At 41.2% G+C, this 14989-nt stretch overlaps 1 protein-coding gene across 1 annotated transcript in view; it reads left to right on the top strand.

Moving 5' to 3' along the window:
* The window catches only part of CDC5L (cell division cycle 5 like), a 31158-nt gene extending 16622 nt beyond the window's left edge, over positions 1-14536 (top strand). The window contains exons 14-16 of the mRNA XM_041426160.1: positions 1065-1262; positions 12738-12950; positions 14071-14536. Coding sequence (XP_041282094.1) covers positions 1065-1262; positions 12738-12950; positions 14071-14175 — 516 coding nt within the window. The 3' untranslated portion in view covers positions 14176-14536. The remainder of the gene's footprint in view (positions 1-1064; positions 1263-12737; positions 12951-14070) is intronic.
* Positions 14537-14989: the final 453 nt, after the last annotated feature.

The raw sequence follows: 14989 nt of genomic DNA, 5'->3' as shown, positions 1-14989 counted from the left end.
AGCTCCTGGAGCTGGGAAACTTCTTCTGGTGCCACAAGTAAATACCCTCAAGTAGTTCCTCACAGTGTACTAATCTTGGCTAATTGAAATTTATAGCTTTAGCTTTGTCAGGTGTGGTTGTGTTACTCCTGTTTTATCTGTCTTGACCATCAAGAACGTGTAATTAATTTTCTTTTCCCCAGTGTCTGTGGAATCATCTAATCTGGTGATACCTGAATTTCTACCTGGTCAGTGTGCAGTTAAAAAACGTAACAGCTGCTTGCAGTAAGATAGCTACTGCTGATAGTGAAATTTGTGCTGCACCTGTAAATGCTGTTGAAAGAGGACATGGACATGCTCTTAAAACCAATGAAATCTAGATTGGCAAAGATGCTTCAGTCTTTTAGTTATTCATAAAATCAGAAGGACCTGGGTGCCTGTGTAGTTTTGTGGGCCATGCTCTTTGTCAGAAATATTAAGAGTTGTGAGACCAACAGGAATCTTTTCAGTTCATTGTAAACTTTGTAAACTAAACTGGAAGCAGCAGAGTGCTCATATCTCACCAGTACTTCAGCCACAGAACGTGTTAGTTACAGTCAGGGTTGTGTTTCCTGCAGCGGAGCTTACACAGCTCACCCGGGAATGTTTAGACTTGATTTTCCAGGTTGTGTGGAGAAGGGCAAGCAAAAGGAAATGAAAAGTGATTTTTGTTTCATAGGACAGCTGCTTCTGTCTGTACCGTTCTCCCTCCCCTCAAGGTCTCTGCTTTTATCTCTGTTCTTGTGCAGCAGGATGAAGTATCTCGCTGTGCCACAGCTTTCATTAGCCACGCCACAGTGATGTCAGGTTTGGCCAAATTATATAAAATGAGGGATAGTTGTGCTGTGAGGAGCCTTCTAGCCTGGGTTTCATTTGTAATCTACAGCATCTGTGTTCGATTTCATAGTTAGCTTAACCTGATGGTGAGCTTTGAGTATGAAAAGAAAAGCTGCCCCCATGAATTGCACGCTGAAGGTTTGAAAAGAAGAGAAATTTCCTTGTATCCTGTATATTGTAACTGCAACTTCTCTCATCCTTTCCAACAGGCACAGGATCTACTGGCACAAGAGATGGAGGTGGTAAAGCAAGGGATGGGGCACGGAGAGCTGTCAAGTGAAGCTTATAACCAGGTGTGGGAAGAATGTTACAGCCAAGTCTTGTACCTGCCTGGACAGAGCCGCTACACAAGGGCTAACTTGGCCAGCAAAAAAGACAGGATAGAGTCACTTGAAAAGAGACTCGAGGTCAGTGTCACTTTTTTCTGCCTTTTGCACCTCCTTTTTTTTGAGTTTCCTTGTGGGTTTTTTGGATTTTTTTCCTGTGTAGGAGTTCAGTCAGGTCTTTTGAAGGGATTAATTTGAAAAGGTTGGTTGTTGAGGAATTTTCCTAGGGAGTTTATAAATGTTGTTGAGGTGCTTAAATCACCTTCTCTCATCTTCCTCCTTACAATATCCCCACACAGAGAATTCCCACACAAAGTTTCTCTCTACACTAGTAGCTGTAACATGGTTCATCCACTCCATTCTCTGCTGGAGAAAAGGTCAGGTTCTGCTGTCAATTACATGTGGATTTTTTGATGTTTTCTTAATTTCTACTGTGAGTGGATCAGATCTTTCTCAGTTTGCACTTGATTGTGGCCAGTATGAGGAGAAACCAGAGAGAAAGATGCCTAAAAAAAACATCTCTGCCAAAGTTCCTCTCAAGTTCTCTTTCCAACTCAATGTTTGGTTTCTGACTGACTGTTACATACATGAAAGTTAGGTAGTCTTGAATTCTTGCCAGGCTGGCATCTTTTCCCAGTTCGAGATTCCCTCCAAAAAAGAGAACAATGAATGTTTGTGATCCCATTTCACTTTGACACTGATTTCCCTTGCCCAGTCCTCGCTCTAGATTTTCACCCAAACGCTCCATACAAAAAACCAAAAATAGACAAAGTAAGCTGGTCTGAAAGTTTCTTCCCACAGAACATGTTTGTTCTGACTTGAAGTAAGTCATAAATGTTTTCTAAAATACTGCTTTAGCGTAAAAGTCTCTCTAAATTCTGCAGGAATCAGATTTTTTTTTTTCCTATGGTAAAAGGAAACTTTTCAAAAAAAGGTTTTTTGTATTTAACATTAACATAGCTACAGTAGCTAGAAGTAAACCTACCCGAACAGCTGCTACCCCAGAAATAACTAGAGAGGCCAGAAAGGCTGAATTTTCCCTTGATTCATACACATGAAATACAACATGAGTGTGTTTTTTGTGAAGTCTGTCAGTCAAGAGCGTTGTCCAGGTGCAGATCCCGCAGTTGTTAGCCCAGCTTCGGGCCAGGAGCAGTTCACCTGCGTGTAGCCTGGTAGTAGGGGTTAAGTCTGAACTCCGGAGCTCCTGTCGTGCTGCTGCTCACCCAGCAGAGAGCACCATTGCCCTGCCCAGCGCTGCCTGCCAGACTCTCACTTGCTCTGCTTTCCCAAACCCGTGTGGGAGCTCAGCAGCAGCCTGGCCCTGCATGGCAGCGGGGCCTGGCAGGCAGCGCGCCAGAAGTCAGAGGGCTGCACCTAATTTGTGTACAAATCCTTTTGAAATTTAAATATCTTAGGTCCAAAACGACATTAGAAGGGCATTATTAAAGTTGTAAAGTCAAACAGTCCAAGTTAGGGAATGCACGAACAGCCTTAATTTGCCTGTGCATATGCTTTTTGAGACAGCCTTTAATTTCATGATTGCAGCCTAGTTTTTCCACAGACTCATTTACTGCGCAGGGTGGATGGTACTTGCTTAATGAGTAGCTCTTGAATATTTTGTTTTCTCTTAATTGTTTGGTGTGTGGCCCTGTGTCTTTATCCTCTGCACTGTTTCTGCAGTCTAAATCGGTTACTTCTGTGTGGGCTTTCTTGTGCTGTTGATTTCTGTCCTTCTCTTCCCTATATTTGAATCAGTAGTTGGTGGTGGAATGCATATTAAGGATATTGAAGCAAAGTAAGGTCAAGTTTATAATTTATCAAACTCATGTGTGTTTGTTCTAAATGGTCTTTGCTCTGCAGTCATAAGACAGTCACCCAGGAAGCAAAATACAAATCAGAGGTCTCGCCAAAAAAAGAAAAAAAAAAGAAAAGGTTTTATTTTCTGCCAGCTTTGCATGGGACTCTGTGACAGACAGTTAACAAAATCCTGTTAGCTGTGTCTCATCAGGCTGAGGAAGGTGGTCCTGCCCCTCTGCTCAGCCCTGCTGAGGCACATCTGGGGTGTTGTGTCCAGTTCTGGGCTCCTCAGGACAAGAGAGACATGGAGCTCCTGGAGTGGGTCCAGCAGAGGCTGCAAAGATGATGGAGGGCCTGGAGCATCTCCCTGAGGAGGAAAGGCTGAGGGAGCTGGGGCTGTTCAGCCTGGAGAGGAGACACAGCTGAGAGGGGCCCTCAGCCCTGGGTGTCCCTGTGTGCAGGGAGGGCTCCGAGCAGGGCCCAGGCTCTGCTCCAGGGCCCAGCGATGGCACCAGGGGAACGGGCAGGGACTGATCCCCGTGAGTTCCACCTGGACACAAGGAAGACCTTCTTTCCTGTGCAGTGACCAAGCACTGAACAGAGACCAGAGGGGCTGTGGAGTCTCCCTCACTGGAATTATTCCAGAACTGTCTGGGCACAATCCTGTGCCCTGTGCTCTGGGATGACCCTACTTGAGAAGGGACCAGATGAGCCACTGTGGGCCCTTCCAGCCTCACCCCATCTGTGTCTGTTATCAGTCACTGCAGTCATGAGACTGGCTAATGTAGCTACATCCCCTGGGAGATCAGAGTGCTGCTGGATGAGACTGATGGCTTACTGCAATTCCACACAAAATCCTGCTCTCCCATTTTCCTGTGTTCCAAAATACCACCTCAGTGGGGCCGCAGAGCCCCGTGCCTGCAGGTGCAGTGAGCACTGTGCTGCCTCTCACAAGTCACTGCTGTTAAGTGCAGGTGGACTCTGTGCAAAGTTAAATTTGACCTGAAAATCTCTCCCAGGTGTGTGTAAAATGCAGTTTAGTGCAGCTCTGTGGCTTGACCCTAAAAGGCCCTTCCTAAAAGGGAAGCATAGCTTTTTAAGCATAGCTCACCTGCTGAGTCGTTTCTTAAACAATAAATAAAAAGCATAGCAGTTTAATGAACAAATGAATATGCAATAAAAAAGCACAGATTTTTTTTCCTACCCCATTATCAGCAATGACAAAACCCACTTTCATTTTAATGTTTTTCCAATTAAAATTGTCTGAAAGCAATATCAGTTGAAATAGATATTTTAATGGGAAGTATCAGACAAGCTTAATGAAAAGCAGGGATATTAGATCAGCTTTCGGTACCCCAAGACACTTGCTTGTATTCTTAGCTGTCTTTGTGAGAAGAGAAGAACTTGTAAAACAAAGTTTACCAGCAGCAGTAACTGATGTTGGTCAGTTTTGGGGGCTGCTTCTTCCCATTTACAGTGCACTAAGATTTTTAGGGGGAAAAAACCACGAGAGTGTAGTGATATTTGGCACAGCTGCACATGGGGAAGTCACTGTCTAATACTTCCATATGGGGCTGCTGACACCCTGCACATCCTGTGCAAAAAACCCAAGCTGTTTCTGGGTCTTTCTTCGTCACTCTGAGATTCCTGGCTGGATTGATGGTGTGGACACACACTCATCTTCCTCTAATTGTCCTGTTCTCACTGCCTGAGTGGTTTAGTCGTGGCAGCCTATGTTGACATGACATTTATCTTTCTCAAATGGATGCTGATATCACAAACAGATTTGTGCTGTTATTGATGAACTTGAGGAGGCAAAGTGGAGCCGTTGTGGAGAGCTTCTGTTTGGCTGGGTATCTTGTCCAGGCATCATCAGTAATGCACAGCTCATCAGTAGTTCTGATGTTGGAGTGTACTGCTGTCTATTAGTAATAGTTTTCATTGCTCTGTTTTGAGGATTTTGGACTCCTTGAATGTGTTACTTGATGTGGGTTAAGAGTGTTAGAGGATTAGTATGTGAACTTTCTTGCATTACAGATAGGGAGTTTCAGGTCTATGCAAGTGAATCCCTGTGCCCTCAGTATGTGTCTCTGGTATACCTTAGCTTTGTGGAATTTTCTGATCTTTCCAGTAGCTTTAGAAATCCAGAGTATTTTTCCAAGGCTAGGCTACACTGCAGAACAAGTGATCTCAGAAATTGAAGTTGTCTGATGCTTGCAGTTGTGTTGAGTAACTGCTTCCTTCCTTCAGTTCTCTGCAATACCTCTGCTTCCTTCTCTTCAAACAATACATTTATAAAGAAAAGCATTCCTACTAACATATGTTAAACTGGGAATATAATAAGATGAAATGAGATAGTAAAGGCATCTATTTAACAAGCTAGTTGCTTCTCTTTGTAGTTCACAACATAGAAACTTCCTGCCATCTTTATTTTTCCTTTGAAGACAGTTAATAAAGTTGGCTTGCAGAATACAAATACTTTAATTGAAATTGTGGTAGTTAACATTATCATTTCAGTTGATTACTAAATTATAAATGCTGTTGGAAGCTTACAGAGGAAAAATTCAACATACACTGTGCAAAATCTATGTAAATTACCATATGCAAAATCTAGTAAATTAACTATTCTTTGCAGTATCCAAGATACATCAAGGTGATGATTTGTCAAAGTGTTGATGTTTGCTTTTAATTGCAGCCCAAGTCCTCTGAATTAGTCCAGATTAAAAACAACTTCCTTAGGTGGAGTTTTATAGGATACATGGTGTACTCTGCTGCAGGGTGTATCACTTTAGTTTATTGGACATTGCATTTAATTTCTCTCTAGTTTGTGTGCTAAAGTTTGCAGTTTCTTTTGCATTTTCAGGTGTGCTGGTGTTCAGAAAGCACCCATAGAAAAAAGAGATTTTATAGGACTAGAAACAGACAAATTACTCACAAAACTAAAATACTGTGAAAATCCTGAGTAGCATTTATTTTATGGTCACATGTTTTATTTTGTCCTAATGTCTTGCATTTATGGAATACACTTTTTTAAATAAAGTCTGTTGGGAATGTAGTTGGCACCAGAGATCACATCAGAGGTATCAGGGGTCTTCACTGTCAGATTGTTCAGAATCTGGTAACTTAGCATGCTTAAGAAATAAAGTTCAGCATTGACAAAGCTCTCATTGCAAAGGCCTTTGCACACCCTCACTGTCCAGAACTGAGTGCTGCAGGATCACCGTGGAGCTTCTGCTATATTGAGAATGAGCCAGGCTCTTTGCCAGGCTCTATTGCCTGAGCTTCCACAACGTTGTCAGCCTCTGGAAGAGGCCAGTGCAGGCACTATGGTTGTGCAGGAGTGGTGTTTGAAGGTAATTACACTGTGCTGGCTGCCCTGTGACCTCACCAGACACTGCAGTAACCCATGTTTGCTTGTGGTTAATCAAAGCTCTTGGCCTCTGGTGGGTGTTGCTGTCTGTGATCCTAATGCAAGGTTTTTCTTTCCCAATGAGTGGTAGAGAGTTTCCAAAAAAGTTTAGTAAAAATTAATTATTCGTTTTTTGTCATAAACTATGCTCTTCCAGACATGCTTCTGCTGTGATTGAGATAGGATCCTTGAATCATTAAATTTGGAAAAGACCTCGAAGATCACCAAGTCCAGCCATCAACTTATGTACCACCATCTTGTTCACCTCTAAACCATGTCCTCAAGTGCCATATCAGCGCAGTTTTTGAACAGTTACAGGGATGGTGACTTCACCACTTCCCTGTTCAGCCTGTTCCAATGCTTGGTAACACTTTCCATAACAAAATTTTTTCCTAATACTTCTTTCTAATATTCCTTTCAAATTGCACCCCTGATGCAATTTGAAACCATTTCCTCTCATCCTGTCATTTGTTACCGGGGAGAAGAGACTGACACCTACCTCAGTACAACTTCCTTTCTTTGTAGGGAGCATACACGGGTATCACTCATAAAACTGCTGGTCTTATAAGCAGTTCTAAAATAAAAATCTTCAAAGTGGACTTTAATGTCATGGCTGTAGATCAACAATGTCTACTGACTTACACAGTAACTTTCCTAGATTATTCTAGTTCTAGTTGGATGCTGTGAGCCCCTGTAGGAACATTTGCTTTTCATATACCCTGTATTGTTTTTACTCAACAGTCACAGCAACTCATGGTGTTTGAAGACAAGTCATTATAATTTCTGGAACATGCTTCAGGGGGAGCATGCTCTTGGGTCATTAGATTTGGCTGTGAGTAGAGAAAATAGTGTTCTGCAGATATCAGTAAGTCATAATGGTACATGATCTACGTGACAAAGTACAATATAGAAGTTTATCTGGGTCTCCCCTATTAAAGTGGGAAAAGGCAGCTTTATATTGCTATGCAAGCTCTGAACATCTGGTCTAGTTTCACTTGGGAAGTTGTAGTTGCTTACCAGCAATGCCTTAAATTGAGGATTTTTTTAAAGTGAATCTTTCCATAAAAAACTTTCTGTGATTCCAGTCAATTAGAATGAATTTCTTCTTTTCATGTCTTGCCAGCTACAAGTCAGTCTCTCTTTGACTGCTCTGATCCTGATCAGCACCTTTACTTCATGATCCTCATTCTCCCTCCTACGTTAAGTAGAGCACCTTAGTGGAGGTGAGGTGTTCAAGGCCAGGTCGGGCTTGGAGCAGCCTGTTCTAGTGGAAGGTGTTCCTGCCCATGGCTGGAGGGTTGGAATGATTTGATCTTTCATGTCTCTTCCAACCCAACCCACTCTCTGATTCTGTGACCTTTAGTGCCACAGCAGAAATGTGAAATTGTGTCAAGCCCATGGAGTGGTTTTGATTGATAAGCTGAGCTAATGTTGTTTAATAGATTGAGGCCTTATTGTTCTACACTGGACGTGCAGTTTTGGTTTGATACTAACTCCAAGCCTCAGTTTCTAGCAGAGTTATATTTTACTGACTTGGGGGTAACTCAGGCAGGGCTCTGCAGAGAGTTTTTGCCTGGTCAAACTCTAGACATATATAAGAGTGTTTCAGCCCAAAAATGGAGAATTCCGTCCAAGAGCTTGGAACTGAAAAAGCATTTTGAAGTAGAGAAATTAATGACTTTTTTTCTTTTTAAACATGCTGTTGTTGAGTGCACCATAAGCTTGTAAAGGCAGATGACCCCAGCATGGCCAGAGAATTCCGTAGTGTGGGGGTCCTTGTCCCTGAAGTGGTTGGAAGTGCCTGGCCTGGAGCACAAGCTGCTGTCGAGCTGAGCGCTCTCACCCCAGACACTGCAGCTGAGCCAGCACGAGCCAAGCTCACAAACCTGCCATTCCAATTAAGTCAATCCACCTCCTGCCAGCAGAACTGAATTTGGGAGGGCCACGTGTGGGTCTGAGGTGAGGAAGGAAGTTACAGCAACATTTAGAGTAGTCCTATGTATGTTCCAGGAGTGCTCTGCTCAGCCGGCGTAGCTGAAGCTGGCAGAGGATTTCTCTGCGCAAGCGAGGCAGCTTTGTGATGATGTTGATTCTCCAAGGTCACGGAACAGGTTGGTTTACTTTGACTGTGCCTCTGCTCTGAACATGCAGCAGTTTTTCTTCCATGTTTGTTTAATCCATCCAGCGTGATTAGGAAGATCAATTAAAAGACAAGAGAGCTTAATGCTGTTCAGGGATTACCAGAAGCTCCACATTAAAGGGAAGGAAAACAAACCAGTCAGTACAGCGGAAAAACCCTTGGAACTGAGGAGGAGTGTCCTCAGTAGACCTGGTGAGATGAGAATTCTGAAAATGCAGTTTTTAAGGCAATTGAGCTCTTCCTTCCACAGGGTCAGTTTTTCTTAAATCTTTCCCAGTGGATGTTTGTTCTCATAAGGAGTCCTTCCCTGTCCTTCGTTGTCCTTAGTTAAACCTTACAACTAACATCTAAAATTTCCTTCCCAAATTTAAGTCCATCTTCCTTTCTCAGTAGCAGTAAGAACAGATGAATTTTTCACAATTAACTTTGGGATATTTAAAGCAGGGTGTTGTGTCTTTTCTTCTTTTTTTTTTTTTTTTTTTTTTTTTTTTTTTTTTTTTTTTTTTTTTTTTTGTTAGGCAGAGAAAAACAAATCAAACAAACCCTGGTTTTCCAGTCAGTCTCCCTTTTCTAGATCATGTTTTATAAACCTTTGGTTATGTCTGTTGCTCTTTTGGCTCTTTTGTCTGCTGCTTGTTTTGGTTTCTCTTCCTTGGTTCTCTGGTGCAGTACTGAAAACTGAACACCACTTTACGAGTCATGGGGGAAGCTTTTACATCGGAGATTTGGGATGGGATGAGGCTCTCACACTTGCCTTAACATCATATATCATCTTACCCCGTGTCTGTACATGCTGTTCTCATTTTGCTGTTGCTGGTATAAAAGTCAGCAGAACCAAAGCTGGCCAAGGAACAGTACAAAATAAGTAAGTGGAGAAATCTTTCAAATGTCTTTCTGTTAGGTTCAGGGGGAAATGGTTGTCAGATTTTACTCAAATCTATTTCTTTGCTTTAAGCAAATAATGTAGACTACTGTTTAAACACACCTCTTCATAACTGCTTGGAATTTTTAGCTTGGTATCTGAGCCTTAAAATTTTATGAAGCTTGAACTGAAATTATATGCAGTTGTTGGCACTAATGCAGCAGTCAGCAATTTTTAATAAATAGTATTTGTTACAAAAGCTGAGACCTCCTTTTGACCTTCTCATAGTAGGTCCTAAAATTTTGTAGTTGGGAGGGAGGGGAAAAGGTGGTGAGTGTTCACATTTCTCCCTAAACAGAGAAGGAAGAAGGGGCTGTTATTTCTGGTTTTAGAAACTTGGGAGGCTTTTTTCTTTTCTTTTTCTTGTTTTTGTCTTTTCACAGCAGTGAGGCCTATGATAATCCAAGATGGGAAAGGAACTGAGTAGAAAAGCAATATAGGAACATATAACCTAAGGAGCTCTAGTAGTAAAGAGTCCAGTATCCGGACCAACTCAGAAATACTAAGTCCAATTCTCTGAAAATTTCAAGAGTGCTTAAATAATCAGGGTCTGATATGGTAATAAGTATTAGACTTGAACTGGCTTTCTTAGAAGCTTTAAATTTTAAAATGCTTTATTATATCTAACACCTTACAATAGTACACACTTGGGTTGGGGTTGATCTACCTGGTCTTGGATAACAGTGTCTAAACAAACAGTTTATGCACCCATCACCATCAGTGAAGAGCCCTTCACTGAAATGTTTAATCTTGTCCTGAGGCCCTGGATCAGATGAGCCTTGCCCTGGATTTCTCTCCTGATGACAGAAGGATCTCCTGTAACAAACTCAGATGTTGATGTCTAAAGCCAAGCAAAGTGAATCCCAACTGAAGAGTGTAAAAATGTGAGACCAAGCCAGTACTGCCACTGCTGCTGGTGCTGCTTGGAACATGGGGATAATTCAGGGCTTGTGACCAGTGCCCTGATCCAGTCTCTTTTCTGTATGGTGGGAATAGTGCTGATAACTGTATTTATGCCCTCAGGTACTCAGTGTTTAACATTTTATTAGAAAATTAGGTTTTTGACAGATCATAGAGTCGCAGAATAGTTTGGGTTGAAGGGGGTTCAAGCTGAGCTCATTCCAGGCCCCTGCCATGGGCAGGGACACGTTCCACCAGACCAGGTTGCCCAGAGCTCCATCCAGCCTGGCCTTGGACACTTCCAGGGATGGGACAGCCCCATCTCTGGGCAGCCTATGCCAGGGACTCACCCTCACTCTCAAAGTAAAGAATAAGATCTTCACTCAAGATGACAGAAGAGTGGAACTTCTCTAAATGGTCTTGTTTAGCTTGCTCTGAAGAGTGACATTGTGATAGGAGTTTCCTTTCATACCATCCATACTCTACATTGTCTGTAATGCTGGGAGCAACATGGACAGTTGATCTTTGTTCCATCAGGCCTCTGTTACAAACAAAATTCTGTTTGCCTATGCATCCATCTATTCCATGATCTCTAAATGTCAGTGGTGCTCAGCACACATTTTTCATCCAGGAAACAGTAATTGGAAAATAGTTCATTGACCGCACAGCTGTATTTGTTGTTGCAGTAATAGCATATTATTTACCAGTGAAGACATTTAAAGCTTTCATACTTTTTCATCAGAGAGTATCCTCACAAATCCCTAATCTATTTATTTAATTTTCTCTAGATTTATATAAATATTGAAAAATAGGCGCCTTTCTGTATGCTTAAAGCACCTTGGGCATAGCTTAAGTCTACATTGCCAACAGAGTTTGAAAAGCGTAGCAGTCTTCATCTCTCTCCCCAGGAGCAAACTAGACAGCTCAGAAAGTCAAATTTCTCTTTCACTCACCCATTAACAGTTTGCTCCCTTGACCATTCACTTTGTTTATCTCTGCACCACCAACTAAAACTGTTCTAAATGAGTGGATAAATTGTTAAGGAGTAGGAGAGCACGTTACAGAATCCTGCAGCTGTGTAACAGAGGGTACCTTAGTACAGTTGGAAGGCTGATGAAATGCACTTTGCAGTAGCTTGGTGTGTGAGACTGTGCTGGCTGACTGTAGTTATTGCTGTGAAGGGCAGATCCCTCTTCAGTAGTTCCTTCCCAAAGGAGTTCTGTTTCATTGGTAATAAATGATGTATTGGATAATTGTAGCAATGAAAAAGGTGCTGCATTTTGGTTGATTATTGGTAATTTCTTTGTATGTGAGAACATTCACCAGCAAAGCTTTGATTTTTAAAGAAACAAGGCAAGGATTGGTGACGCAAACGCTGTGGTTACGAATTAGTCTTTTATGCTTTAATACTTGAGAAACTTTCACATCGTAGTTCATGTCCTGCACTAATATATCATTAAGTGTGGCAAAAATCAAAATATGAGAAGTATGGTTTTTTTCTTGAGCTTGGCATTCTTCACACAGTCCTTTCTAAAAAAATGATTTTGTTTTGTTGGGTTATTCTTTTAAGGAAGTAGCATTCAAAAAGCCTCAACGAGGAGCCTTATGTCCCTGTTTAGAGATGTGAGCTGTTGCACCTCTCCACACTTGAGCTCAATGGTGGAGGCATGTTTTCTTTCTTGGTTTCATAGGATCATAGAATGGCCTGGGCTGGAAGGGACTGTAAAAATCATCTCATTCCACCACCTGCCATGGCAGGGACACCTTCCACTATCCCAGGTTGCTCCAAGCCCTGTCCAGCCTAAACTTGAACACTTTCAGGGATCCAGGGGCAGCCACAGTTTCTCTGGGCAACCTGTGCCAGGGCCCCACTCTCACAGGGAACAATTTCCTCCAAATATTTAATGTAATCTAATCCTCATCTGTAGTCCATTTGTGATTGGGATTCAGTGTTAAAGATTTCTTTGATGCCTGGTGGCTATTTCATTCTTTTAGTGCTCATATAATTTTACCCCAGGTGGTAAAATGCACAAAGACTTCTGTTACCTTTGCTATTTATAAATGTTTTATACAACATTTATAACATATTAACACAAACATGTTAAATTATTGGTGTCATGTCCCAGTTGACAGAATTTTGTAATTTGTGTCACTTGTCTGTTTATGGATTTTGTCTGGATTACAATTTTAGAGATATATTATTTCTATTATAAAGATTTATAAGAAGTCTAGGTTGTTGTAAAATATACAGTATGATTATTTTAATAGAAATCAAAGAACTTGATCAACTCAACACAATTCCACAGATACATTTTTACCTTTTTTTTTCCCTCTTGGCTTTTGAATTCTGGGTAACTAAAACAACTCTTGGGTTCCTTCTGGCAGATCAACAGAGGCCACATGACCACTGAAGCCAAGAGGGCTGCCAAGATGGAGAAGAAGCTGAAGATCCTTCTTGGAGGTTACCAGTCTCGAGCAATGGGGCTCATCAAGCAGCTGAATGATCTGTGGGACCAGATCGAGCAGGCCCACCTGGAGCTGCGGACCTTTGAGGAGCTGAAGAAACACGAGGATGCTGCAATCCCTCGTAGGCTGGAGGTGAGATTCCAAAATCCAATACCTGGGGTCAGACACAGGCACCTCGTGGAAAAGATGTTTTTACAAGGCATGAGCTCTGACCTTTACAGCCTGAGTTGGTATCAAGTCTTTAATGCTCACTTAAAATTATATTTTTGGCTGTTACCAGATTCATCTGTCTTTTACTTCAATATCAAAGATTCTGTGATACACATATTAGAGGCTGGGACTAATCTGGCAGTGTGTTCTTTAACTCTGGGTTTTTTTTATTTCCTTGTGTGGTTTATTTTATAAGTCTTCTGCAATGCATATCAGCATAACTTCCATCTCTCTCTTGATTTGGTTTGTTTCTTTTTTTCGTTTGTTTTAATTACAGTTAGAGCTTTGGGTAAATTTAAAACTTGTCTAAAATCTCCTTCTTCCTTAAAAACCAGCAGACTAAATGCTGGTATGTACCTGAAATCATTACCTTGGAGCCACTTTTCTTAGTTTAAGGATCTCCAGGATATTCTCTTTTTATTCAGCTAATGAGACAACCCTTAATCAAGACTAAGTCCTAAGTTTGAACCAGCACCATCCTTCCTTTCCAAGGAATAAGTGTTTACCTAAGCACAATTTTTATTGTAATGTGGTTTTCCCAGAACAGAGGCTTCCATTGATACTTATATACTCTCAATCACTTGCTAAAAAAAAGATAAAATGCATCCGTTCTTAAAACTGATTTTGTGAGGATGATTTAGAAATGCTGATAGATGTGTTTACAAACTCAGAAGTGATTAATTGATTAAGTGAAAGATAACAGTTAAAACATATTAAATCGCTTGATAGCTGCTAATAGCACCTGTTTTTAGTAAATGGCAAGGTTCTACTTTGAAATCTCTCCTTTTGAAGCATTTGATCTTAGCTGCTGTCAAAAACAGGATGAGCTACCTGCCATTTGAAGTAAGACAACTGTGATTCTTGATACTTTACATCCACTGCTCTGTTTTATATTTATATTTAAAGTAAGTAATTTCAACAATGTTCTGTCTTAATTCCAAGCTCTTCCTCTGGAGGAACTAAAATACAGCCTTTGGTAATGACCTTCATGGATGTGCCTGGTGGAAAACTGACTGGTTGTTTAATGATGTTTTCCCTACAGTGTCTGAAGGAAGATGTGCAGCGACAGCAGGAGAGAGAAAAGGAGCTCCAGCAGAGATTTGCTGACTTCATGTTGGATAAAGAGACTTTTCAAGCAAAGTATTAAAGCACAAAATTCCATCTGTTACTGATGTAACATTTCTAAAGTGTGCAGATACTTATCCAGCAGCTTTTGCCAGCAGTTGCAGAAATCAAGTGCAGTCTGCTGTTTCCATCTTGTCAAGTTTTGTTCCTTCAATGGACTATTCCAAATGCTCTGGGTATGAATAGCTCTGGCCAGTGTTAAAAATGGGATTGAAATGTCTAAACTTCTATTGAAAGAAAAGAAAAATCACTCTCGTATGATTTTAGCCATGTCTTCATTTGCTAGGGTTATCACGTTATTCCTGGGGTTTTACCAGTCTTAAGGCCTGTAAGATACATGCAGAATAATGTCTTTTAAATAAATCTGGAATGTTAAAAAACAATGAAGTAATAATGTCTGTCTTTTAACTAAAATCGAATCTTCACATATCCCAGCCCTCCCTTGTGTTTCTGGTCTTCCCTTCCCCCTGCTGCTGCCTTTATTTTTCCATTACTAAATTGTAATGGGAATTACCTGTGCAGGATAGTTGATGTCCACATAATAAATACCATGTTCCCAACTCATCTCTGTGCCTGTGAATAAACACTCCCAGCTTTATCTTGGTTCTCTAATGGTCATACTGGCATAATCTCCCCATCCTGGAACCATGGCAGGGATAAATTTTATAAAGACACCCAGCAAGGCCTAATGCCTAATGGAACCATAGATTTCAGCTGAAAATGTACTGTTAAATTTTGTAAGTATTAATTTTTATAAATCATCTGCTGCTTTGTTGCTGTGGTGTGGGGTAGGAAAGAAGCTCTGTGTTTTGTCCTCCTTTCACCACATCCAAATA

This window comes from Onychostruthus taczanowskii, unplaced genomic scaffold (assembly GCF_017590055.1).
Source record: "Onychostruthus taczanowskii isolate IOZ18803 unplaced genomic scaffold, ASM1759005v1 scaffold90, whole genome shotgun sequence".
NCBI lineage: Eukaryota > Metazoa > Chordata > Aves > Passeriformes > Passeridae > Onychostruthus > Onychostruthus taczanowskii.
The sequence above is the reverse complement of the archived record's forward strand: the minus strand, read 5'-3'. Positions and strand labels throughout refer to the sequence as shown.